Here is a 27614-nt window from a genome sequence, read left to right as displayed (position 1 = left end):
GACCGTCAGTGGACCCGCAGGGCTCCAGAGGCCCGCGCGCCGCCGCCCCGCCCTCATTGCTGAGCCTGCCAGGTAAGCGGCCCCAGCGCCGTGCCCGCGCGACCTCTACTCCTTCGGGGAGAGTCGCGCTCACGTCTCAAGTGGGAGCAATGCACCGGGACAGGGACACCTCCTAGGCCATGTCTGTTCCAGTCCAGTTCTCCCTGAAGGTCCGGCTGGTTCATCACCTGCTTAAATAAAACTGTGTACATGCAAACTCTCTTCCGCCGTCACCGGAAGTGACGCGTTACGTGCCCGCGTATTCCCACCGGCGTATTCCCGCCCTGCTTTTCGCCCGCCGTTCCGTGGCGGGAACTGAGGCGACTGTGGGGACATTAGTGATCGTAAGTCTCCTGCGCCCGTTATTCTCAGATTAGGTGACGGAGCTAAGACTTCGAAACTATCTCGTCCTTTTTGTATCGCGGAAACCTGAGGAACGAGCCGGCGGCGGTGACCTGCACGAGAAGCCAGGCCAACTGGTAACCTGCTGGAGGAATTGCAAGCCCGCTTCGCCTTCCCCACTCCTGCCCTTGATGCCCCTGTGAGGTCTTCCACCTCCTTCGGGGTCCCAGCCTAGTCGCCCTTTCATGCCCTGGCCGCGCCCTTTGGTGAAATGGTGGTTCCGGACGGCATCTTGCAGACCCCGGCTTTGGGCTGTATTAATGTTTAACAGCCCGAGGCAAGGATGGACTAATCCAATAACGTTATAAAAACCTTGGCTGCTAACAGATATTAAAAATTTATTTTATTTTATTGAGCATATCCCCATATGCCAAGCAAGGAACTATGTATTTGCATACATTCTTTTATTTAACTCAGTTGTCCTATGGAATAGGCCTTAGCTCCTTTAACAGAAAAGGAAACCGGGTATCATAGATGGTAATTCAGTCACCAAATATTATGGAGCATCTACCGTGTACCAGGCACTGTTCTAGGCACCAGGGCATGTAGCAGTGAAAAAAATAGAATTAACGAGATTTTTCAGGCAAGCTAATGATGCTTTTTATCCCTGAAAACAGCCTGGAAGAATGTTTACCTGCATGTTAGAAATAGTTACCTTTGGGTGGGATTTTGTATTGCTTTGTTGTTAAAATAGAAACAGCTGTTTTTCTCATAACACGCTCACTTGCAGAAATCAAAACAATGCAGAAAAGCATGAGGGATAAGAGTCCCTCACTTTCCCTTCCCCACAGAAAGTCTCTGAAGGTAGGTAAGCATTGACTCTGCCATTAAAATAGGTCCCTGGCCAGGCGCGATGGCTCGCACCTGTAATGCCAGCACTTTGGGAGGCCGGGGCAGGAGGATTACTTGAGCCCAGGAGTTCCAGACCAGCCTGGGCAACATGGTGAAACCCTGTCTCTACCAAAAATTAAAAAAATTAGCTGGGGGTGGTGGCACGCACCTGTAGTCCTAGCTACTGGGGAGGCTGAAGTGGGAAGATTACAGGAGCCTGGGATGTCAAGGCTGCAGTGAACCATGATTGTGCTACTGCACTCCATCCTCGGCAAAAGAGTGAGACCCTGTCTCAAAAACAACAACAACTAAAAAAGGTCTTTGAGTTCTGACAAGGAAAGGAGTGAAGGTTCTCATATGTGGTGCAAGCACAGCACCTTTAATTGCCGAAGAGTCCATTTCAGGGTCTGAGCTAAAGCTAGGCCCGTGACTGTGAGAGAAACCATGGAGGCCCATGTGGTTTGGTCATTAGCAACCTCATATTTATCAATGCATTTGGAACTCATTAAACATTTTTGTGACATATGATCTTTGTTCTATAACTCCCGCACTATAAATAGATTCTAAGTTCGTTAAGGACTTTTACCACTTTTCTGTCCCTGTAGCCCTCAGTACAGTATATTCAGAGCGTCCTAGGTCATGGGGTGATGTCCTTTATTATGTAACATCTTTGCACAAGGCTAAGTGTGTTTTCATGGTGTACTTTCTCATAACGGTTCCCCCCCACCACCCCCGCTTTCCTATGGTGCTGATTCGCAATAAAAGTTTCAATAAAAGCTTTTTTTTTTTCTGTCTTGCACCCGACCAGGGTGAAGTAACCATGCAGGCATTTCTTAAAGGCACATCCATCAGTACTAAACCCCCGCTGACCAAGGATCGAGGAGTAGCTGCCACTGCGGGAAGTAGCGGAGAGAACAGGAAAGCCAAACCCGTTCCCTGGGTTGAAAAATAGTAAGAGCACTTGTGTCTTTGTTAAAATAATTAATAAATTATCTCTCTAACCAGTTCTGATCCCTTTTTTTTTTTTAACTTATGGAGGAATGCTTTGTTCTGTTTAGAAGTTGTCTTTGGAAAAATCGCTCAGTTATATAAGTCATAGAACCCTGGAACTCAGGTTACCTGAGAATAATCTAGTTTAATTCCCTTATTTTGTAGATAAACTGAGATCTCTACAAGCAGAGGCTTCCATTTTAGGGGCTGGGATACAGAAGTGAAGAAAACAAAAGTTTCTGTTAACTGGCTATAAATACTTGGTCAGGAGTTCTACTTAAATCCAAATATGTAATCTGTTCCCCTTTTCATTACAATAGGTGGAAATTATTATTATTATTACTGTTTTTGAGACGGAGTCTCACTCTGTTGCCCAGGCTGGAGTGCAGTGGTACAATCTTGACTCACTGCAACCTCCACCCCTCCTGGGTTCAGGCGATTATCCTGCCTCAGCCTCCTGATTAGCTGGGATTACAGGTGCCCACCACCACACCTGGCTAATTTTTTGTATTTTTAGTAGAGACAGGGTTTCACCATGTTGGTCAGGTTGATCTCAAACTCCTGATCTCAAGTGATCCACCTGCCTTGGCCTCCCAAAGTGCTGGGATTACATGCATGAGCCACCATGCCCAGCCCTGGAAATTCAATTTTGGTTAGCTCATACATTTTTGTCCAAACAACACTTGAATTGGCATTTAAATTGTCAGTCACCACCTGTCATGGTGGCTCATGCCTGTAATCCTGTAATCCCAGCAATCTGGGGGGCCAAGGTGGGAGGATCACTTGAGGCCAGGAGTTCCAGACCAGGCTGGCCAACATGGCAAAACCCCCTCTCTACTAAAAAAAAAAAAAAATTTGCCAGGCGTGTTGGCGGGCACCTGTAATCGCAGCTACTTGGGAGGCTGAGGCACAAGAATCAGTTGAACCTGGGAGGCAGAAATTGCAGTGAGCCAAGATCACACCACTGCATTCCAGCCTGGGTGACAGAGCGAGACTCTGTCTCAAATAAATAAATAAATAAAATTGTCAGTCACCTAAGTGATATTACCACAAGTAATTGTAACTATTGGTTGAATGTAGCCTCGGTAATTACCAGTGTTTACAGATTACTTATAGGCTGAGTAAGGCCCTCATATGTTTTTTGTGTTTTTGTTTTTTGCTTGCTTTTTTGTTTGTTTTTTTTGAGACGGATTCTGACTTTGTCACCCAGGCTGGAGTGCAGTGGCGCGATCTCAGCTCACTGCAACCTCTGCCTCCCAGGTTCAAGTGATTCTCCTGCCTCAGCCTCCCGAGTAGCTGGGATTACAGACATGCGCCACCATACTCAGCTAATTTTTGTATTTTTAATAGAGACAAGGTTTCACCATGTTGGCCTGGCTGGTCTTCAACTCCTGATCTCAGGTGATCTGCCTGCCTTGGCCTCCCAAAGTGCTGGGATTACAGGCGTGAGTCACTGTGCCCAGCCCCTTCTTATGTTTTGTTTGGCACCAATAAACCTCATGAAAATCTAGATTTTTTAAATTATGTGGAGAAGGGTCTGGATTTTCAGCTTCTCAGGAGGTCAGGCAACACTGGAGGCAGGTTCTCACGTGACGACAATTATATGGACTTGTGTACTGCTTCTCCTTTTGGAAAGGTCGCGTGTTCCTCAATTTGCCATGGTCCCTACTATATCTTGCATCTCACTCTGCCTTCCTCACTCTTGTTATCTGCTTAATCTCTGCAGGTATTTGAATATGAGTCCCTGCTTTATAACATATACTGGATTTCCAAGAGAAGACATAAAAAAAAAATCATATTTCCTACCTAGTGTTAAACTGACGTATCGAAAAGCATGGATCAAAGAACTTTTGATTAGTTAACTAAGCACAAAGCCTTAGCTTAGAGCTGAGAGTGTAACTTTGTTCTAGCTTCTCTTAAAAATCACTGGTGTAAGTGAAAATTATGTATTATACTTAGTATTGGTTAAGCTTGTTGTTTTTGTTAGCCCTCAATGAAATGAATAGGTCTTCATTTTTTTATGCAGTTAGATGATGGAAAAAATTGGCATTAACCAGTTAGCACATACTAAGTATATATGTAACTACATTAACCAAAATAGTTACCTATATATACTAAGGTTACTAAATGGTTTTCCCTTTTCATCTTAGGTTCATGATCTTATTTTGTCAAAGTGTAACAATGCTTTTTTTTTTTCTTTTGAGACAGAGTCTTGCTGTGTTGCCCAGGCTGAAGTGCAGTGGCACGATCTCGGCTCACTGCAACTTCTGCCTCCTGGGTTCAAATGAGACTACAGGTGTGTGCCGCCATGCCCACCTAATTTTTTTTTGTATTTTTAGTATAGACGGGGTTTCACCATGTTGACCAGGCTGGTCTCGAACTCCTGACCTCAGGTGATCTGCCTCCCAAAGTGCTGGGATTATAGGCGTGAGCCACTGCATCCAGCCAGTAATAATGCTTTCTAAGCAGGTGTTCACTTTAATTTTTTTTTTTTTGAAATGAAGTTTCATTCTTGTTGCCCAGGTTGAAGTGCAATGATACGATCTCGGCTCACCACAACCTCTGCCTCCAGGGTTCAAGCGATTCTCCTTCCTCAGCCTCCCGAGTAGCTGGCATTATAGGCATGTGCCACCATGCCCGGCTAATTTTGTATTTTTAGTAGAGACAGGGTTTCTCCATGTTGGTCAGGCTGGTCTTAAACTCCTGACCTCAGGTGATCCACCTGCTTCAGCCTCTCTAAGTGTTAGGATTAGTGTGAGCCATCACACCCAGCCCCACTTTAATTTCTTTTCTTTTGTTTTTTTTTGTTGTTGTTTTTTTTTTTTTTTTTTGAGACAGAGTCTCCCTCTGTTGCCCAGGCTAGAGTGCAGTGTCACGATCTCAGCTCACTGCAAGCTCAGCCTACCGGCTTCACGCCATTCTCCTGCCTTAGCCTCCTGAGTAGCTGGGACTACAGGCACCCCCCACCACGCCTGGCTAATTCTTTTTATTTTTAGTAGAGACGGGGTTTCACTGTGTTAGCCAGGATGGTCTTGATACCCCACTTTACTTTCTAATTAGTGTTTGTAGCATATAAAATAAAATCCTTTTGCTTAATTTTTGTGGGTATAACAGATTCAAGCAATGCAGATAGGAAGTAAAACATTATTTCACTCTTTCAGAATGTGTTTGGTTATGGTAAAAACAAGTGGGGTTCCCACCTATTTCCAATTATGAAAAAGTTTCTCATTTCATTGCTGATGTTTAAGAATTGTCATTGGTATTTTAGTAGAAGGAACACTTCAGAGTTTTCTGTGGCTACCATAGTATACTAAATAACCTCTTTCCTCCTCCCCACCCCGCAAGTCGCCCCAAATGTGTGGATGAAGTTGCTTTCCAGGAAGAAGTGGTTGCAGTGCTGAAAAAATCTTTAGAAGGAGCAGATGTGAGTTGCAAATGGTGTTTAATGTCATTGGGATATTTAAGACTTAATTTATTCACCCTCTTTCTTCCCTTATAACTTCCAGCCCTCATTAAATATCATGCTCTATGTACAGTAGGTCCTTGATAACTATTTGTACAATGATAATTAGTTCAAATATTTATTGAGCATCTCCTGTTTAATCTTACATAGCAGTATTACCTAGTATTCAAATAAAAGTCATAGTAATTAAGACAAACTATGAAACATAGACAGAACAAGACATAAAACATAGAACAAGACAAACTATGCCGCTTTTTTCATGGGTTTTTATTGGTAAGGAAAGATAAACAAGTAAACCAATAAATAATTATAGGTAGTAATATGTGCTATAAAGAAGAGCCAGAGATTCCTCTAAAGTATAATTGCTTACTAAGTTTAGGATTTGGATTGACCTATAATACAAAAAAAAATCGAGCTTTGAATTCTGCTTATAGCTCTCTCTTCTGCTGTGATATGGGGGATAAAATATCCATGAATAACTTGCATTTTAAATTATTCTGAGATAAGATAAACCCATGTGAAGACTTAGCAACTTAAAGTTGTGTTATGATGAATGCCCAAAGTGCTTTAACAGCTCAGTGAAGTAGTGAAGTGGGATGTGGTTTTTGCTTTAGTTTCAAGATTTGTTTCCTTCCTCAATCTGGCTGCTTTTAATTAGAGGTTTTTTTGGGTTTTGCTGCCATCATTCTCTTGCTGAAATTACGTTACTACAGTACACATTTTGAAAGAAGTTAAATTTATAAAACTATTTAGAATCTTTTTCTTTACCAATATGTGTTTTGATTTGACTTGTATACTCATAACTTTTTGGCCGGGCACAGTGGTTCACGCCTGTAATCCTAGCATTTTGGGAGGCTGAGATGGCAAGATCACTTGAGGTCAGGAGTTCGAAACCAGCCTGGCCAACATGGTGAAACCCCATGTCTACCAAAAATTAGAAAAAGTAGCCAGGCGTGGTGGCACACACCTGTAGTCCCAGCTACTCAGGAGGCTAAAGCAGGAGAATCATTTGAACCTGGGAGGCAGAGGTTGCAGTGAGCCAAGATAGTGCCACTATACTCCAGCCTGGGTGACAGAGTGAGACTCTGGTCTCAAAAATAAATAAATAAGTAATAAAAAATAAATAACACAAATACTCCTATACCTTTTAATTTTATAATAGTATACCATTTTATTTTTTGATATATTCTGTTTGCATATCTTGGTAACAGTATATACCAATTGCAGTTGCATAGTAATTACAGTTATATTAATTGCAGTTGCATAGTAATTACACAGATTGCAGGATGATATCTAATGTAATTACTAGTATCTTCAGCAAATGTAGTGAGATTAAGATCCAGTTCTTTTTTTTTTTTTTTAAAATACAGAGTCTTGCTCTGTCACCCAGGCTGGAGTACAGTGGCGTGGTATCAGCTCACTGCAACTCCACCTCCCAGGCTCAAGTGATCCTCCCACCTCAGCCTCCCAGGTAGCTGGGACTACAGGCATGCACCACCACACACAGCTCATTTTTGTATTTTTAGTAGAGATGGTGTTTAGCCATGTCAAGTGACCTGCCGGCTTTGGCCACCTAAAATGCTGGGATTACAGGCATGAGCCATTATGCCCAGCCTAAGATCTAGTTCTTGACTTTATGCCACGTAATTTATGAGGCTGAAGTAAGAACTTCAGTTTAATATTTTGTGCATCTTTTCAGACTAAGTTTTGTAAAGAGGTGAAATCATTTGTTTAATTCAAAAGAGTAAAGGAAAACATTCATTCAATTTACTTTGAAAGGTTTTAAAGAATTATAAGAAGATAATTTTTCCAGAAATTGATTTTAAGAACTGGTATTCCACATACAGTTCTTGAATGAACTACATATATTAGACTAGTGTATAATTAAGGTTTAATAATTTTACCCTGTTTCAAAGAATTTAAATTATTGTATCTGATAGTTAGCCTGGATGAATCGTTACATTGTTAAGGGATGCACAGATCAGAATAATAGTTGTAGACCTTAATTACTAAGAAGCCTAGGAGGTTTTTAAGTTATGAATCTCATAGTTTGTACTGTAAGCTATATGTTATGAATGTAACAGTAATAGTCTTCTGATTAACATATTTGTCTGTGTATTGGTTTATTCATTCATTTGGCCAACATTGACTACTGTAGTAGATGCTAGAATACAGATGTGAATAGAACAAATAAGGTTCTTGGTCTTTTAATGAAGTAGACAGGCATTTTACAATTAAGCCCCACAGTTAAATAACAATATACCAATGCAAAATGCAACAAAGACTAATGAGAGAATAGGAGAGGAGACCTACTTTAGACTGAATGGTTTCTGATTTGTAATGCATTAGGAGTTGGCCAGGCAGAAGGAAGAGGATCAGACTCCAGGTCATGGGAACAACATATGTTCGGGCCAGAAAGTGCCAAGCTGTTAGAGGCCATTGTAAGCTGGAGCCTGGAAGGTGAAGGAGGTGGTAGGCAGATCATGGAAGTCCTTTAGGCCATGGTAAAAAGCTGAGGGTTTTTTTGTTTGTTTTTGTTTTTCTAAGTGGAATAGTTTTAAGTAGCAAGCAAAGTGGTATCTGATTTAGGTGAAGAATGAATGGACAGGAAGAGGGAGGGTTAGGCAAGAGTGGAAACAAGCTAATGCCTAGTTTCCTGTGTACACCGATTTCCTTATGTGAAAGGACATACTGAAGATTGCACAGTATCATAACAGAGCTCATTAAAATTTATAATTTTCACCACGGATCAGTCGACTGCTTGATAGGAGCCAAACTAGCTAGATACAAGGTATAAAAGAAGGTAGCTAGTGATTTAATCTTATCCTTTCCTCTTCTAATGAATTCTTCCTGATACATGCAAGCATCCTTACAGAGTACATAATCATGATGTGGAACAATGCCTAGCACTTAATATATGTCTAGTTTTGGATTTTTTGTTAATATTTCTGTTCTTGATACTTCTGCTCATCCAAAGCCCTAATTATGTCTTTTTTAGTCCTTTTTCCTCAGTTTTGGCCAAATCCCATTACTCTTTTGGTCTGCTTCCCCTTTGAAGCAGCTGACATTTTGTGTAATATAAAATCTTAGCTAATCTTGAGCATAGAGGTGGGATAGGAAACTGAGATTCCCTTTAGAAATAAAAGGTTTCTCATTCCAGCTTTGAAAATTTCACCTAAGTGGATTAGCTATAGAGCAAGCATAAATATTGGTTCAGCTTAAGAGATTAAAAAGACACTAGGGGAAAAAAGTGGTAGTATATGAAAAAGCAGGATTTAAATCTGTCAGTACTATGATATCAGTTATATTAAGAAAACTTTATACTTAGAAATTATGTGCCCTATTAGAGAAGTCATTGCACTATTCCACAGACATTTTTTTCGATCTTTTCATCTATTTGTGCCAGAATACCATTTATTAAAAACCAAAATTTAATTTCTACAGCTTCCTAATCTCTTGTTTTACGGACCACCTGGAACTGGAAAAACATCCACTATTTTGGCAGCAGCTAGAGAACTCTTTGGGTATGTTGAAATCAGTCTGTTTTTCTTTTTTTAAAGATTTGACACCAAAATTCTCTGATACTGCTTTTTTTCCTCTAAAAATTTGCATTTCATTTTCTGTAGGATAGTTTTCTATTTCTGATTTTTAAAAATCGCATGAGCCATTTTGTTCCTCCCTCACTCCCCTGAAGAAATCAGCTTGCCTGCGTCTTTTGTGACCTTCATTCTGAATCTTGTTCAAGTGTTTGAATGTACTACAACAATGAGAGCCTATGATTTTTTCCATCACTTTCTTTAAATTTTCTGTTATAACTTTGGAGTCCAAAGGGCCCAACTTAATGTCCAATTGTGCTGATAGTTTTATCACCCTCTTAATGATTGTGTTCACATCTGTGTGGCTGCATGATAGAATCTGCTGTTTCTGATGGTACTATTTGCACCATCCATTCTTCAGTCCTGCTCTGGACTTCCTATGCTCTGACTCTGAAGTGGCCAGGCCAGCTCCTTGCCTCAGGTCTCCTGAGCATAAGTGGTGGTTGATGTAGTATGATTCCAGGTACACCAGAAAATCTTCCTGTGAGTCACCTTCTTATGTTCCTCTTCCTAGATTGACCATCTTGGCTTAACCAGCCATTCTAGAGGAGCCCTTTACCTAGAGTTAAAAGATGTGTAGTGAGCTGGGTCTGATATACATGAAACATGCATCAACATAACAAAGGCTGTTTTGAGTTTATCCAGAATTAATATCAGACATACAACTGATAAAAATATCTGAAATCCTACATATGAAAATAGGCCGGGCGCGGTGACTCACATCTGTAATCCCAGCACTTTGGGAGGCAGAGGCGGGTGGATCACCTGGGGTGAGGAGTTCGAAACCAGCCTGGCCAACATGGTGAAACCCCATCTCTACTAAAAATACAAAAATTTGCCAGGCCTGGTGGCATGCACCTGTAGTCCCAGCTACTCAGCAGGCTGAGGCAGGAGAATCACTTGAACCCGGGAGGCGGAGGTTGCAGTGAGCTAAGATCACGCCACTGCACTCCAGCCTGGGTGACAGAGGGAGACTCCGTCTCAAAAAAAAAAAAAAAAAAAAAAAAAGATGCCACTGAAATCACCAAATGTGTAAGGATTATTAGTTATGTCAAAATGTAAAAGACAAAGGGAGAAGCTGCTATGTGCCTAATATTTTATTTGACAGCAACTTTTGATTCTCAGTAAAATTATAAAAGAACTTTTTTGATTATTCCACAACTCAATCAGATAGAACCAATCTGAATCAGCCTTAACAGTTGTTTATTATTACTTAGAGTAGGTCAGTCCAGATTATACAACTTTTTCTATATCCTTTATAAAATAATGTTTGTCTTTAAAGAACTTACTTTAACAGTGAATTTCATATTTAATATTGTGGCTTTAAAATAGAAAATAGATGCATGTAAATGTTTATGTCCATAAACATGCTTAGGATACCATGCTGATTAGGAAAAATAGAGACGAAACTAAATCACAACTCTTGTTTTTTATTTAAATGTGTGTGTGTGTGTGTGTGTATAAAAGACTAGAGGGAATTTTCAAAACAGTGCTTTGACAGTGTGCCCATTTTTTTCTTTTGATTTCTCAAATTACAGTAAGCATGTATTACTTTTAGTAATTTTTATTAAAACTTACTTTAAAAACCTGCTCATGTTTTAATCCGTTAATTTTCCTTAATCCAGTAGGTTTCCTTATAGCAAACTACCCTATGGAATTTATTTATTTATTTGTTTATTTATTTATTTTTGAGACGGTGTCTCGCTCTGTCGCCCAGGCTGGTGAGTGCAGTGGTGCGATCTCGGCTCACCGCAATCTCCACATCCCGGGTTCGAGTGATTTTCCTGCCTCAGCCTCCTGAGTAGCTGGCACTACAGGCGCCTGTCACCATGCCCAGCTAATTTTTGTATTTTTAGTAGAGACAGGGTTTCAACACATTGGTCAGGCTGGTCTCGAACTCCTGGCCTCGTGATCCATCCACCTCGGCCTCCTGGGGTTACAGGCATGAGCCACCACATCCGGCTGGAAATAATTTAAAATGTGCTATATTGTAACATTATTTAAAATTACAATATTTAAAACTATCTAGATGTCTAACAATAGAAGAATGTGAAGTAAATGATGGTACAGTCATAGGATGGAATATCATATGACTATTAAAATGTTATTTACAGTGGTTTTGATAATATGCCAAGATACTTATTATAAATGCAAAGTGGAAAATCGATTTAAAATTTTATATGTGGGGCCAGGTGTGGTGCCTCAGACCTGTAATCCCAACATTTTGGGAGGCCAAGGTGGAAGGATCACTTGAGACCAGCCTGGCAACATAATGAGTCCCTGCCTCTACAAAAAGTAAACAAAATTAACCAGGTGTGATGGCATGTGCCTATAGTCCCAGCTAGCTGGGAAGCTAAGGTGGGAGGATCATTTGAACCCAGGAGTTCAAGGCTGCAGTGAGCCATCATCATGCCACTGTTCTCCAGCCTGGATGACAGAGCGAGACCTTGTCTCCAAAAAAAAAAAAAAAAAAAAATTGTATATGTTATGTAATGTCTACAGTTTTTCAAATGCACGGAAAAAAGCCAAAATGTTAACTGCGGCACTCTGCCGAAGAGAGAATACAAAAGTGATTGTGTGCCTTCTATCCATATTGTTTACTAGGTGGATTTTAAACGTCTGCAAAGTGTGCAAATGTTAAAATGTGATTTAAGCCTACTTGTGCTCTGTGTTTCATATTTGTTTCATTTTGAGATAGGCCTGAACTTTTCCGATTAAGAGTTCTTGAGTTAAATGCATCTGATGAACGTGGAATACAAGTAGTTCGAGAGAAAGTGAAAAATTTTGCTCAATTAACTGTGTCAGGAAGTCGTTCAGAGTAAGTAAATTTGCCCTCCTTCCTCCATAGCATGTATTATTTTAAATATGTATTTCTGCCATCGCTCCTCAGCCTTTTGGCTAAGATCAAGTGTATTTCTGCCAAATTGTCAACTTCCTTTTCATGTTAGAAGACTATCCTGCCTGAGGTAAACAGGGATTTAATCAACTACTTATGCTCCTTAGGTGGTAAAGGTCCAGGATTACATTGGTGGTACCTAGACATATATGTACATTTTACATGAGCACATTTCAAAATTTGTGAAAGTGAATGACTGATTTTTGATATCCACCTTGAATTGATAGTGCAGTCAGTCACAACCGCTATAGCACCTAATTTATTTTTATGTGAAATGAAGACTGGGAGGTGGACTAAAAGACTCTGAGATCCCTTCTACCATTAATACTTGAAATCTGTTTTCTTGGTATAATTTTCATACAATTATGTTAATGCCACTTTTGGTGGGAGAAAAACTTTAATGGCAGATTACCAAAAATCAATGTACAGAAGGTAATAACCCACAACATGGGAGAAAATATTTACAAATCATATATCTAAAAAGGTACTTATATCTAGAACATATGAAGAACTTTAAAAACTCAGTAATAAAAACAAATAACCCAATTAAAAAATGGGCAAAGGCCGGGCGCAGTGGTTCACACCTGTAATCCCAGCACTTTGGGAGGCCGAGGCGGGTGGATCACGAGGTCAGGAGATCGAGACCATCCTGGCTAACATGGTGAAACCCCATCTCTACTAAAAATACAAAAAATTAACTGGGCGTGGTGGCGGGTGCCTGTAGTCCCAGCTACTCAGGAGGCTGAGGCAGGAGAATGGCGTGAACCCAGGAGGCGGAGCGTGCAGTGAGCCGAGATTGCGCCACTGCACTTCAGCCTGGGCGACAGAGCAAGACTCCGTCTCAAAAAAAAAAGGTGGGGGGGCAAAGGATCTGCACAGACATTTCATGCATGCATAATAAGCACATTAAAAGATGCTCATCAACATCATTATCCATTTGGGAAATGAAAATCAAAGCCACATTGAAATACCACGTAACTCCCACTAGGATGGCTATGATAAAAAATACAGAAAATAACTAACATTGACAAGGATGTAGAGAAATGGTAAACCTCATACATTGCTGGTTGGAATGTAAAATGGTGCAGCCTCTTGGAAGACATATTGCTCAAAAACATGTACACAAATGTTCATAGCAGCATTATTCTTAATAGCCAAAACATGGAAACAGCCCAAATGTCCAACCGATTAATGGATGAATAAATGTGGTATATCTGTTTGCCATAGTATTTGACAATACAAAGGAATGAAGCAAACACATGCTACAACATGGATGAACCTTTAAAATATGTTAAGTGGAAGAAGTCAGCCACAAAAGACTGCATATTATATGGTTCCATTCATATCATGTCCCGAATAGGCAAATCTATAGAGATGAAAGTAGACTAATGATTGCCTAGAGCTGGGAATGATTGGGGGAAGAAGGGTGACTCCTAATAGGTACAAAGTTTCTTTTAGGAGTGATAAAAATGTTCTAAAGTTAGATTGTGGTAATGGTTGCACAACTTTGTGAACATACAGAAAAACACTGAATTGTACATTTTAAATGGGTGAATTGTATGGTATGTGTATATTTCAACAAAGCTGTTAAAACCAATATACATATTAATGTTCAACTCTTACGTGTTTCTCTGACATCAGTGGGAAGCCGTGTCCACCTTTTAAGATTGTGATTCTGGATGAAGCAGATTCTATGACCTCAGCTGCTCAGGCAGCTTTAAGACGTACCATGGAGAAGGAGTCTAAAACCACCCGATTCTGTCTTATCTGTAACTATGTCAGTCGGTATGTATATTGCCCTGAAGACAGATGCCAGGCAGCCTTATTTTCATAACCCAGTTAGGGAAAGGAAATTTAGAATTTTCAAGGCTACATTAATTTTTCCTCCATCAAATCTTGATTTGTTCTTGATAAAAATGAGTTCTTTTGGGGAAATTCTTTCTTTAGACACCAACTTGGCTTTTCTCATCTTCCACAGAATAATTGAACCCCTGACCTCTAGATGTTCAAAATTCCGCTTCAAGCCTCTGTCAGATAAAATTCAACAGCAGCGATTACTAGACATTGCCAAGAAGGAAAATGTCAAAATTAGTGATGAGGTAATTACTAATTATTACAATTATTAGAGTTACTAATTCCTTTGATGAATGCATATAAAGAGGCCCTGAAAGATTTAAATGTGTGTTTTTTTTTTTTTTTTTTTGAGGCGGAGTCCTGCTCTGCCGCCCAGGCTGGAGTGCAGTGGCGCAATCTCGGCTCACTGCAAGCTCCGCCTCCCGGGTTCACGCCATTCTCCTGCCTCAGCCTCTCCGAGTAGCTGGGACTACAGGCGCCCGCCACCACGCCCGGCTGATTTTTTTATATTTTTAGTAGAGACAGGGTTTCACCGTGGTCTCGATCTCCTGACCTCGTGATCCGCCCGCCTCGGCCTCCCAAAGTGCTGGGATTACAAGCGTGAGCCACCGCGCCCAGCCAAATGTGTGTTGCCTCAATCCTGATGCCAGTTCTTCAGACAAACTTAAGCTAAAGGGGCAGCAATTGAAATGTGTAGGAATTACAAGGTTTAGCTTTTCTATTACTTTTTGAGTTAATTATCTTTTAATATATCAGAGACCTGAAACTGAGGTGGATTTCATACATATAATGCAAATTCTGCAACATAAATCTCTGCATGATGACAAGATTTGTCTTCTAATACTTCAGTACTTCCCTAAAATTGATAGAAACATAAGGCCCTTATTCATTATAACAGAATTTAACCATAATTTGAATTTGCTTTATGTGAGCAAAAAAATGGGCTAACTATGGAACATTTTTTCATCTCTGCAAATTTATTTCAGAAGCAAGAGATCTCTATCTTTCCATTGTACCCGGCCCCTAGACTGGTCATATTTTCTCCCAAAACAGAAATGTTTTTTCTCATTAACTCTAGACTAAAACATAGGGTTTTTCACTTTTATTAAACATTTTAAAATTAAAGTTATAAATCCTTAATTGGCCATCATAGGTTAAAAACAACTCTTTTCTCTTCAGGGAATAGCTTATCTTGTTAAAGTGTCAGAAGGAGACTTAAGAAAAGCCATTACATTTCTTCAAAGCGCTACTCGATTAACAGGTGGAAAGGAGATCACAGAGAAAGTGATTACAGACATTGCTGGGGTAAGAGTACTGGAGATTCTGAATTTCTTTTTAGTTGGCTTTTTTGTGGCTTTTAGGAAATTTTCATCCAACAAATACTGAATGTTTAGCAAGTGCCAAGTACTGCACTAGGAAGTATAAGGGAATAACCTGGGGGTATCAGTGTTTCAGGTGAGGAGATGACACTGACTTTTCAGTTTGTCAGGTATGTAATAGACATTTCACGAAAGAAAAGGACACTTTCAGTTCTTAGTTTTTTGTTTTTGTTTTTTTTTTTTGAGACAGTCTTGCTGTGTCGCCCAGGCTGGAGTGCAGTGACGCAATACCAACTCACTGCAACCTCCGCCTCCCGCCTCACCCTCCCAATTAGCTGGGATTACAGGCACCTGCCACCATGCCCAGCTAATTTTTGTATTTTTAGTAGAGACGGTGTTTCATGATGTTGGTTGGCCAGGCTGGTCTGGAACTCCTGACCTCAGGTGATTCCCCCCTCCACTTAGCCTTCCAAAGTGCTGGGATTATAGGTGGGAGCCACTGCGCCCAGCCTTCCGCTTTTAGATTTTGTGAGAGATGCCTTTGGCAGTTAATTTTAGCAGATGTTCTTATACATGAAAACTATTTTGCCAATTGTATATAAACAAAAGGCATCTCTAACTTACAGTAACCATTTATTAAAGAGAATGGAGTACCGCACTTGTCTTTGGCTACTCCCATGTCAAAACTCACTTCAGAATCACTACTATTTAAAAACCTTTGTTTCTATGACATTTTTCACCTGCACAGTAGGCCTTCCATATGACAAGACTGGCACCACTAATCCTCTTTACTTTGTTTCTATGACGTTTTTCACCTTCACGGTAGGCCTTCCATATGACAAGACTGGTACCACTAATCCTCTTTTCTGGATATTGTGGACTTTTTAAACCAATCTCATTAGTGGCATCTTTACATGGAGAGATTTTTAGAGAAAGGGTACTTCCCCTTTAATCAGTCTTTTTGGTTGATCTTGGCCACTGTTCTGAGGAATCGTTATAGCCATTAGGGGAAAACTTAATCTTCATCCACTGACCAGAACAAGCTATAATCCATGTGCCCAAACTTGGGAGTTTCATATACTTCACAAAGCCATTAAAGGGCTTTAAAAGCACAGCTGTTAGCACCTTGGTGGCTTAGTGGTGACTGGAGTTACCCTGGCCCTTTCTCTTCTCTCAAAGCCTTCCCAGGAAAGTATGGAACTTAGGTGTGGAACAGAAAGGACTGGGGGCAGGAGTGTACGTCTAGTCTCACCTCGAAACATCTTTAATACCGAACATTCAATTACCTAGGTAATACCAGCTGAGAAAATTGATGGAGTATTTGCTGCCTGTCAGAGTGGCTCTTTTGACAAACTAGAAGCTGTGGTCAAGGTAAAGTCAGCTCACTAACTTTGGGGAAAGGAATATTAAGGGGTCATACCAAAAGTTTTTTTTATTATAGGATTTAATAGATGAGGGTCATGCAGCAACTCAGCTCGTCAATCAACTCCATGATGTGGTTGTAGAAAATAACTTATCTGATAAACAGAAGTCCATCATTACAGAAAAACTTGCCGTAAGTAGGTACTTTGCACATGTCAATGGAACATTTAACTACAAGGATGCTAATTTCCTAAATTTTTCTTGTAGGAAGTTGACAAATGCCTAGCAGATGGTGCTGATGAACATTTGCAGCTCATCAGCCTTTGTGCAACTGTGATGCAGCAGCTATCCCAGAATTGTTAAAGTGAATATACTTGGATGGGGAGTTTTGTAAATAATGGGGTTGTAATAAAATGACCAAAAGCACCTTTAAAGTGAATATACAATTTATTTAACATTCAAACTTCATTAAGACATGTGCAATATGGCAATTTTACTGGAGATTAAACCCTACCTAGGATGATTGCTTGCTGGGGCTTAGCAACAGGGTCCAGTTCACACTTAGCACTAATTAAATACTTTATTGAATAAATACAATACCAAACAAAATGCATTCAAATGCTTTCTAAAAAAATTTTAAAGGCCTTTCTACTCAGGCTAATGACAAACACAATAAAGGCAGATATGCTAGTTTAACATAATTGGCTGATTTTATACAGCACTTATATCTTTTAGTCCACAAGTATATTATTAAATGATAAAGAACATCTAATACAACCATTTCTACAGAACTAGGAAATAAATTTCTAAGAAAGAAAGATTTTACAGACCCCATCTTTTATACCCACCCCAACAGTCTAACTCTAAAGAGGATAAAGCCAATGACTTTCCTCACAAGAGCTCACGACTAATGTCGCTTTGCTATCAAAATCTGTATTTCTGATCCGTTATGAGCATTGAGACAAGATTCAAATATTCCCAAAGAAAGAAGCACAATGCACGTTGTGATCGCCTATTCAGCAACAGCGAGCACTGCATCCAAAACTCTCATCCCAGGAATTAAATAAGGTCAGCCACATTCATGGGCATCTCCTCCACTGTAGTATTGTAGAAAGTCTCAATGTCACGAAGAATCCTCTTGTCTTCTTCAGTAACAAAGTTTATAGCCACACCTTTCCTCCCAAATCGACCCCCTCTGCCAATTCTGTGTAAGAAAAAGAAACAATCAGAATGTTACTTCTTACATAATGTATAAACTACTGAACATGACGATCCACTTGTTAACCATCAGCTGCTGTTTACTTATCAAGGTTATAGTTCGTGCTTCTAACTGGAGCACTAGCTGCTAATGCATATCTAGAGAAAAAAATCTTCCTTTGCAGTTAGTGCCAAAAGGATTCAAGGCTTGTCTGGCTGCAAAATGAGATTTTTATCAGGCATCTTGAGCATTATTACAAAGCAGATGACAGTACTGTGTTTGGGGTAGTGAAATTAAAGCCCATACCAAAGTGGGCCAGCCAAGAGCAGGTGTCAGCCTGGGACAGATGTGAACACCAGGAATAAAACAAAGAGCAGTTATGTAATCCATTTCGACGCACTTCTGGAACTGTAAACTGTAAACAAATGCTGCAAAGGTTAACTATTTTCTAAAACTTACTTTTTTCCAGTGGGAAAACAAATATTTGGTATGGTAACCCAAACTTATCACTGCTTTTTTGCTCAGTTTCACACATTGTAACTCAAATTACTCAAAATGTGTTTAACTGCCAAACAGCTACCTTCATGTTAGAAACCAGACAATACAAACCACCTAATAAAAAAGGTTCCCTAATAGAAATACCAATACAAAAAAAATGCCTTAGCTGGAGCAACTTAAAAATAATCAAATAATCATGACAAAAGAAAAACAAATATAAATACCGACTCGCTCTTTATTCAAACAGTGTGCTGTTTCGCTTATGATTCCACGTCCTAAATTACGTCAACGCCGTTTCTGAGTGCCATCTCGTCATCAACTGCTGCTATCGACTCCTGTATTTTTTAAAAAGTCTTTTTTTACATCATATAACAAAGTACAATTCAATTTATTTAGGGATAAAGCCACTATAACTAAACCAGGGTTCACTCAAATTGCTACCAGGCGACACCAAGAAAATCCCAACTATAGAAAAAATCACGAAGAAAAACACATGGACACAAAGAACATCACTAAAAGCTCAAGCATAAGCTAAGACCAACAATTGTGAAAAAAAAACCTATGTCCACAACCTGGGCAATGTTTACAAGTTTTCCCACTTTGTTCTCATCAACCTTCCCTAGTACAAGTTTAATTACATCATCTTACTGAACACTACTGACTTTGCTGAATCTATTCCTTGATTTGATGTTACCTTTCATACAAACCACAGTAGAAAAACGTATGAATTTTTTCAATACAGCCAAGATGCCGGCTTCTCACCTGTGAATATAGTTTTCACGATTGGTAGGTAGATCATAATTTATAACCAAAGACACTTGTTGCACATCAATTCCACGAGCCTGAAACACAATGGCATGTTTTAAAAATTCTGATTCAAAAAAACTTGACACCTGTCATGTAGGCCACAAAATAGTAGCGAACTATACTATGTGGTATATAGCCCACTGTGGAGTGTGGTCTTCCTTTTACTCTTCCAAACAGCCCAAGTTGGCAAAGGTTACTTAAAAACCTTCCCCCCAAAAAGCTAACTTTTGGTAGATTTTTAAAAAGCATTAAGAGACTTACCAACAAGTCAGTAGTGATCAGAACACGACTTGACCCTGACCGGAATTCCCTCATGATAACATCTCTCTCCTTCTGGTCCATGTCACCATGCTGCAAATTAATAAACCTTAATTCAAGAATCACCAGTCAGGTCAGTATTTAATTTTAATCAACATGTATGAGACCAAGCGTCCCTGGCTGCTACAGGAGAATAGCAGACAGGTATAGTTAAGAAACAACTTTATTTTGAGCAGGGGGAACGACAACACAGCACTTAGCAGCTATATTGTAGTCTGAATCCTGCTTTAGTGGAAATCCAGACATTTTACATCACCTCTTACCAGAGCAGAAACTGTGAAGTCTCTGGCATGCATTTTCTCAGTCAGCCAGTCCACCTTGCGCCTTGTATTGAGAAAAATAACAGCCTGGGTAATGGTCAGTGTCTCGTACAAGTCACAAAGTGTATCCAACTTCCATTCCTGTAATGTTTAGCAGAGAAAGTTAACAGTCGTTTAGTTTTTCCAACTTTCTTCAGTTAAAAATTCATTCTGGGCCAGCCACAGCGCTAATGCCTGTAATCCCAGCACTTTGGGATCCCAGCACTTGAGCCCAGAGTTCCAACCAGACCAGGGTTTCAAGATAGTGAAACCGTCTCTACCCAAAATACCAAAATTGGCCAGTCTTAGCCAGTCTCATAACGTAGAAATTATAAAAATTAACTTCATTCTATTAGGTCTAATGAGATATTGCACCAAATCTTAAGACAAAGGACATTGGACATTAAGAAAGAGGTCCACCCCAGTCTTTACAATCTAGTGCTGTTATTTTTCTTCTTGTGTGTACTCTGCTAGCATTATTGCAAAAACCAAGACATGGTCCTAGTGTCTGCAATTTTAGCACAGTGCTTATACAAGAAGGTAAAATAATGTCTATCAATCAGACAGTTACCTCTCTCTCAACATTAATATAAAACTGTTTGATTCCTTCAAGGGTCAATTCTTCCTTTTTCACCAGAATTCGAATTGGATCTCTCATGAATTTTTTGGTCACTTCCAACACATCAGTTGGCATTGTGGCAGAAAGCAACACAACCTAAAAAAGAGAAAATTATGTTGTAGCACAACTTACACAGTAATACCCAAGGGAAAATGTTTGAAGCCAAGCGTCTCTGTCTTACTACAGAATGGAGTTAGACAAAGATAGTTATGCATCAAGTGCTTTAAGCAGGGGGAACGACAATAAAACACGTCAGTTGTATTGTAACAGTACCTGCATTAAACCCCATCTCTATCTTTAAGAGGGGGGTGAAGTAATGCTTACCTGAATACTTGTGTTTAGTTTTTGGAAAATCTCATAGATTTGATCCTTAAAACCACGGCTCAACATTTCATCTGCTTCATCCAAAACAAACATTTTGATCCATTTTGGAGCTGTTAGAAACAAAGTCATACTGTCATTTCTACATCTACTCAGTGATACGATTTGACTTTTCAACTATTAACAGTATAAAAAAAATACTCAAATACTTACAAAGATATCTTCTGTTTAACATATCAAACACTCTCCCAGGTGTACCAACAACAATATGTGGTGCTTCAGCCTGCAGTTTTTGCATTTCATTTCGAACATTTGTTCCACCAATGCAGGCATGACAAGTGGCTCCCATATAGTCTCCAAGTGCCAGAATTACCTTTTGGATCTAAAAACCAAGCCTTAATTATTATCCTGCAGAACTCCAGGATCAATGACTAATTTTTAAAGCATAATGGCAAATATAATCTGGTCTGCCAACAGCTTTTATGCATGCACAGCACAATACTACTTCCAAGCTTAAAATGCAGACTGACCTAACTGCTGCAAGGTAAAATTCCCTTAATGTCTTTCTTATGCCTTGTCAAACTTGGGATGCTGCTGCCCCAAGCATCAACTAGACAATTCAAGAATAACGTTTCCTACATTATTCTTCACTGTGTGTAGGGAGTACATAGTGAAATTTATGTTCTGTAATTACAGCTAGGGCAAATGATTTTTTCCCCCAGAGGGTATCGTGCCTTATATAATCCTGACCTCAATAAAGCCTACAGCTTTATTAGGAAGGTTTACTTCAAAGCCAATATAGCAGTGAGCTTTGAAAACATAGCATGCAACAGATGCATCACAAACTACGGAGACAGTCAAATGGTAACATGTCACTGCAGTTTTCATGTTGCACAACTGCATTCAAACTTAAATGGGGACAGATCTAGTACATCCAAGACAGCGCTTCGGATTCTCAATCTATTAGTATACAACCCTACAAACCATACCTGCATACCCAGTTATTTTAAAACTTTCAACAAAAACTCCCTGCATGCATGGACAATGGATCTGGTAGGACCAATTTATACTAAGTTTTAAATTCTTCACAGTTGTGAAACCTGAAACCTATGCAACACGCAAGCAGTTTTTTTGAACTACACTATCAATACCTGTTGAGCCAGTTCTCTGGTGGGGGCCAATACTAGTGCTTGGGTCTCCTTGAACTCAATCTCCAACTGTTGCAGGATGGAAATAGCAAATGTGGCTGTCTTGCCAGTACCTGACTGAGCTTGAGCAATCACATCATACCCTAAAAAAAGTAGGATACATATTTACCGATCCCACATCAAATTGTCACTTCTACTTCACACCATGTATTCCATTTGGAACATGAATTATGCCCAAATAATCAAGTGATCAGCAATGAGTATTCTCTACATTTCAGGTCAGTCCCGAAAGATGATTGCCATCATTTCACTTTAAGGAATACAAACAGGTGCTAGTCCCCCAGAGGTTACTTTCCCTTTTATGGTTCATGTCTATGTAGTAGAACAATTTCCTAAAAATGCCAGTTTCTTTTACCTTTAATACAGGGAATAATAGCTCTCTGCTGAATAGCGGAAGGCTTCTCAAAACCGTAAGCATAGATGCCACGAAGAAGAGACTCCTTTAAATTCATATCATCAAAGTTATCAACAATCTCATTCCAGTTGCTCTGTAAGTTAGAAAAAATAATGCACGCATAAATGAGGTGAACACACTCACCTTTCCAAACCTTCAAGATCCACAACGTTTCTTACCTCGATGACACCATCGGGGTCCATTCCCTCTGGGCCGCCATGTTCTCTGCAGACAAGAATACTGCAGTCAGACATCCCTTCCAAGCCACCTCAACTACACCTTAAAGGGATAGCCCTTTGCAACCCGTCTCAGCACGTTAGCCTCCCCTGCACAAGCTAAAGCAGCAGCTGCAGGGCGAATATCACACTGTACGCCTTCCCTAAAGGTTGGGGGCTGCGGATGCCCGGAAATGCAGCCCCCCGGGCCCGAGCGCATGGCGATCCCGTTTCAGCGGCGGAGCGTCTCGCGAGAGCTCGGAGAGCCGAACTCCGCCCCCAACAATGCGCAAGCCGGGTGATTGACGCGGGCGGAGCGGCCTGGCGAGGGCGATGCCAACGGTTCACCGGCACCCGTGCCGGTCCTGTCCCATCGCCTCCGCGCCGTGGCCGAGCGGAGACCGCCGCCTCCAACCCTTCCCCAAGTAAAGCCTAGGATCCCCCAACTCGTGTGGTTGACCGAAAATAAAGCTTCGGGTCCTGGTTACACTGTACCGAACGCGGACGGCGCCATGGCTTTTTACTGCATGTTTCCCGTCCTCTACACTGGGAAGGGAAGCAGCCGAAATTTTGTAATGTCTTAGGGAGGAAAAACGCCCTTTAGCCACTGCTTTCGCACCATCGTCCTGCCTCCCCACAATCCGGGCCCTACCCATCATGGAAGCTTCTGGAAGGGCACAGGGGTGCTGTACCCTAAGAAAACGTCTATTAATTTGGAGGTTTTGCCTCCATGCCATCCACTATCATCTCCCCTGGCGCCCTATGACCTTCACTACAGACCGCGACCGCTGACAGAGCGCCATACCTGTTATAATCCGCGGACCCACCAGACATGTTCCGAAAAACCACTCAGCGCCCGACTGAAAAGACAGCAGCGCCCCGCCACCCGTTTTTTATAGGCTCGTGGCCGGAACCCGTTTCTTGCGGAGCAATTTTCTCTCCGTGCTTCGGTCAGCCACAAAATTGTGATCCTGGGGTCGTTACCTCGGATAAAATCCGAAGCAAGTCTGTAGGAAAATCCAAATGTGGTAATTTCTTGATATTACAGGGTCGCTGGAAATCCTAGGGCCCGGGGTTGTGTTGGGACTCTTTACCTCGCGGCGGAAGAATATCGCTGCGGCGTTAGACAAACCTCGCTTTCCCCGCCCGCCCTGCTCCTACGGGGTTTCCGCGTCCCTGACGCAGAGGCGGGCCGGGGGATCCGAGCAGGAGCCGGAGGCACTGCTCGCTGGGCGGCCGGGGCTTCCCGCCGGCGAGGTGTCCCGGCTCGCGGCTCGCTGCCGGCACTCAGGTGCGGGAGGAGAACTCAGTTATTCCGCTTGCTCCCACCGCTGTTTAATTTGACAATGAAGACCTGCCTGGCATTTAGCCCGACCGTTAACATCCATTCAGATCTTGGAAATGTAAAATTCCTGCTAGGGAAAATGTCGGCCACCCAGCGAGTCCCGGAAAGTCCGGTTTACCGGTACATTTTGCAGCGCGAGAAAAAAAATGGAGTGTCATTTGCAGATGTCTCTGGAGTTGCCAATTCTATTCTCTTACCATTTCCGGTCTCTCGCTTTCTTTTTAAGAGTGTTACTGATTTTAACCTAACAGGTGTGAGGAATGCCTGAAAAAATCATAAACTTTTGCAAATGGATAGAAGCTAAGGAGCAGTAATTTTCCTTGGAACGCACGAATTTAAATGGACGCTTTGGCAGATACAGCTCTGGGTCGCTTTGGGACTACATCGGTTTTGATTCCGTCTATATTGGTCATTTTTTAAAGGCTGTAAACTTTGCCGATATATAGTGAAATGTTGATTTATTGAAATTCGGAGCAATAATATCATTGCTGCGGAAACTGCACGGGTCTTTAAGCTCCAGACGTTTTCAATTAGCCCCATCTCAGGTCCCTCGACAAAAACAAAAAACAATATATGTAGTCATTTAACTTTAAAATACAACCCTACCCATGGTGCAAAATATCATCGAGACTATCAGGGAAACCTTTTCTCATATTTCAGAAGGCCGACTTAAAGAATCATTACTGGGAAAGCTGACTAAATTTTCTATATTATGGAAGATATTTGGTTCTAAATACTACTTTTTTAATACAAAAATTATTTATTTGAAAATTCTTATCGTGCCAGGAACTAGGACAAAGATTAAGAATACCAAGATGGCAAAGTGGGCCTGGACCTCAGTCTAGTGGTACTGCTCCTCATTCATCCCTCTGTAATGTTCGAAATCCAGATTTGAGGTGATGCCAGACATTTTCTGAGAATGATGGTTGTCAGAGATCCTTGTTCTCTCATCCAAAATCTAAAAATATCCTGAGATCTAAGAAATTGAAAAAATACTAAATCGAAAAAGTGACCAACCGTTTGGTTTCACTTGAGCCTCAGAGTGAAAACAATTGATCATAGGGTGACACCAATCAACAATTAACACTTAATCGTTGGTTGTTTTCTTTAGGATTAGCACTACACTAGATGGTGTAGGATTTTCAAGTCTCTTAAGAGGAAATAAGGGCTAAACTCTATGGTATAGGTTTACAAGTGCTAAGTAAGTTTCAAGGTAAGAAAACTTCAAATACAGTCAAAATCCACACCCACACTGCCTGTAACCTTACAGTGTATTCCTAATAAATGCAGTCCTTACCACATTTGCGTGTGCTTACTAAATAGTAAATAACATTAGTAACTAATAAATGAATTAAAGATCAAAACGTATACTTTAACAAACTTTTGCATATCAACACAGAGCGTGCTCTTTTAAATTTGATTCTGCTTACCTGGAATCTGAAATTAGATAGCCTTCTCAGTGGACTATAAATGCTTCGTTGTCAACCTTTAGTGTTTGAAACCATTTATACTGCAAATAATCCTAAAAGTCAGATTATTTCCCTATCTAAGCCAACTAAGGTAGTTTAATTTTGCTCTTCAAGAGCCTCAGCTGACAATTCTAAAGCTATCTGGCAACCAGAGAAGCAAAGAATTAGTACAAATCTGTCAGTGCTACATGGAAAAACAATAACAAAACCTTAAAAGAATATGCTTTCAGCCAGGCGCGGTGGCTTATGCCTGTAATCGCAGCACTTTGGGATGCCAAGATGGGCAGATCACGAGGTCAGGAGATCAAGACCATCCTGGCCAACATGGTGAAAGAAACCCTGTCTCTACTAAAAGTACAAAAATTAGCTGGGTGTGGTGTTGTGCGCCTGTAGTCCCAGCTACTCCGGAGGCTGAGGCAGGAGAATCGCTTGAACACGGGAGGCGGAGATTGCACTCCAGCCTGGGTGACAGAGCGAGACTCTGTCTAAAATAAATAAATAAATAAATAAATAAATAAATAATATGCTTTGTGTTGATAGTGACATCTTCCTATAAAAGGTACCATGTACTCTCATCATTCAGGGAGCATTTGTATGCCATCTTGAGATTCTTACATTATTTTGAACCCATCAGTTGATTTTAAGTGATAGTGCACATTTAAAGTGGTGTCTGGATATCTATTGATACATAGACATTTGTTAAGGTATGTGTTTTGGATCTAATGATTACTTATTAATGTTGTTATTTAGTAATAATAAAGTATAAAGCACAAAGTATAGTACACGCTGTCCTTACATCTGTAATTTCAGTGTTTAAAAATAACTGGGCTGGGCGCGGTGGCGCACGCCTGTAATCCCAGCACTTTGGGAAGCTAAGCCAGGTGGATCACGAGGTCAGCAGATTGAGACCATCCTCGCTAACATGGTGAAAGCCCATCTCTACTCAAAATATAAAAAATTAGCCAGGCATGGTGGCACACGCCTGTAGTCCCAGCTACTCAGGAGGCTGAGGCATGAGAATCACTTGAACCCGGGAGATGGAGGTTGCAGTGAACAGAGATCGTGCCACTGCACTCCAGCCTGGGTGACAGAGTAAGACTCCACCTTAAAAAAAAAAAAAAAAAAAAGAACTGCCTGGAGCTGGATAGAGATGGTGGTGCTACTCACCTCTTTGTTTTTCTTTTTCTTCTTTTTTGGCAAACCCAGGATAATCTCTGTAACTTTTTATTACACAGTTTCTGTGGAAATTAGAGGCTAGGTTCTGCTTGCCTGTGACCCCTGACGAAATTTGGAGGGTTGCACTTACTGCCATGTTCTTCCACTATAACTTAAAAAACATTTGTGGTTGGGCGTGATGGCTCACGCCTGTGATCCCAGCACTTTGGGAGGCTGAGGCAAGCTGAACAACTGAGATTAGGAGTTCGAGACCAGCCTGGCAAACATGGAGAAATCCAGTCTCTACAAAAAATATAAAAATTAGGCTAGGCGTGGTGGCACATGCCTAATCCCAACACTTTGGGAGGTCGAGGCGGGCGGGTCACTTGAAGTCAGGAGTTCGTGACCAGCCTGGCCAACCTGGTGAAACTCCCTTTGTACTAAAAATACAAAAATCAGTCTGATGTGGTGGTGTGCGCCTATAATCCCAGCTACTCGGGAGGCTGAGGCAGGAGAATTGCTTGAACCCAGGAGGCGGAGGTTGCAGTGAGCCAAGATCACGCCACTGCACTCTAGCCTGGGCAACAGAGCGAGACTCTGTCTTGGGGGGTAAAAAATACAAAAATTAGCCAGCTGTGGTGGCGCACACCTGTAATCCCAGCTACTCAGGCAGGAGAATCGCTTGAATTCGGGAGGCGGAGGTTGCAGTGAGCTGAGATCCAGCTACTGCACTCCAACCTAGGTGATGGAGAAAGATCATGTCTCAAAATAATAATAATAATAATTTGCATCAACATAGGTAAAGATATTAACAGAGTTGAAGAAAATGGGGAAAACTGAGGAGGATCACAGAAGGACTTTTAAACTAGCTAAGAACTAGTTTTGACTCTGCTGATCCAAGGTTATTAAACTCTTTTGTGCAGCCAAGATACAGAAGTTTTTCTGCCTTTATAGAGGAAGACTAAAATACAAGTATATTGCTGTACTTCAAATCAGGTGATCAGAAACTGTGGTAT

The 27614-nt window shown here is 40.9% G+C and overlaps 2 protein-coding genes and 5 non-coding genes across 13 annotated transcripts; 1 reads left to right on the top strand and 6 right to left on the bottom strand.

Annotated features, from left to right (window-relative positions):
- The first annotated feature begins 279 nt into the window (after window positions 1-279).
- RFC4 (replication factor C subunit 4) lies at window positions 280-17186 on the top strand. Of its 3 annotated transcripts, none has more exons than XM_063620487.1 (11): window positions 280-383; window positions 2081-2223; window positions 5608-5686; window positions 9170-9249; window positions 12020-12139; window positions 13859-14002; window positions 14196-14316; window positions 15251-15376; window positions 16681-16761; window positions 16832-16945; window positions 17020-17186. In XM_063620487.1, the coding sequence occupies exons 2-11, from the start codon at window positions 2093-2095 to the stop codon at window positions 17113-17115; spliced, it is 1092 nt and encodes a 363-aa protein (XP_063476557.1). In that variant the 5' UTR covers window positions 280-383; window positions 2081-2092; the 3' UTR covers window positions 17116-17186. The 3 variants fall into 3 exon arrangements, with proteins under 3 accessions (XP_063476557.1, XP_063476558.1, XP_063476556.1); XM_063620488.1 differs by having other exon boundaries at window positions 315-518; XM_063620486.1 differs by having other exon boundaries at window positions 315-1245.
- Window positions 17181-25924, bottom strand: EIF4A2 (eukaryotic translation initiation factor 4A2). 5 transcript variants are annotated; one of them, XM_063620484.1, is made up of 11 exons: window positions 23435-25924; window positions 22594-22639; window positions 22376-22508; window positions 21964-22103; window positions 21026-21194; window positions 20816-20925; window positions 20444-20587; window positions 19837-19974; window positions 19517-19606; window positions 19211-19290; window positions 17181-18783 (listed from the first exon to the last, which is right to left on the bottom strand). In XM_063620484.1, the coding sequence occupies exons 1-11, from the start codon at window positions 23461-23463 to the stop codon at window positions 18774-18776; spliced, it is 1089 nt and encodes a 362-aa protein (XP_063476554.1). In that variant the 5' UTR covers window positions 23464-25924; the 3' UTR covers window positions 17181-18773. The 5 variants fall into 5 exon arrangements, with proteins under 5 accessions (XP_063476554.1, XP_063476551.1, XP_063476553.1 ...); XM_063620481.1 differs by having other exon boundaries at window positions 17181-17956; XM_063620483.1 differs by having other exon boundaries at window positions 22594-22634; window positions 23427-23478.
- LOC134733381 (small nucleolar RNA SNORA4) lies at window positions 19346-19489 on the bottom strand. The gene has a single exon (XR_010116827.1). It is a non-coding gene; the product is annotated as a small nucleolar RNA SNORA4 (small nucleolar RNA).
- Window positions 19670-19801, bottom strand: LOC134733373 (small nucleolar RNA SNORA63). Its single transcript, XR_010116819.1, has one exon. It is a non-coding gene; the product is annotated as a small nucleolar RNA SNORA63 (small nucleolar RNA).
- On the bottom strand, window positions 20237-20414 carry LOC134733398 (small nucleolar RNA SNORA81). Its single transcript, XR_010116842.1, has one exon. It is a non-coding gene; the product is annotated as a small nucleolar RNA SNORA81 (small nucleolar RNA).
- LOC134733374 (small nucleolar RNA SNORA63) lies at window positions 20644-20770 on the bottom strand. The gene has a single exon (XR_010116820.1). It is a non-coding gene; the product is annotated as a small nucleolar RNA SNORA63 (small nucleolar RNA).
- Window positions 22205-22273, bottom strand: LOC134733401 (small nucleolar RNA SNORD2). The gene has a single exon (XR_010116845.1). It is a non-coding gene; the product is annotated as a small nucleolar RNA SNORD2 (small nucleolar RNA).
- Window positions 25925-27614: the final 1690 nt, after the last annotated feature.

The sequence above is a fragment of the Symphalangus syndactylus genome, chromosome 17, assembly GCF_028878055.3.
Source record: "Symphalangus syndactylus isolate Jambi chromosome 17, NHGRI_mSymSyn1-v2.1_pri, whole genome shotgun sequence".
Taxonomy (NCBI): domain Eukaryota; kingdom Metazoa; phylum Chordata; class Mammalia; order Primates; family Hylobatidae; genus Symphalangus; species Symphalangus syndactylus.
This window is presented reverse-complemented; position numbering and strand designations above follow the sequence as displayed.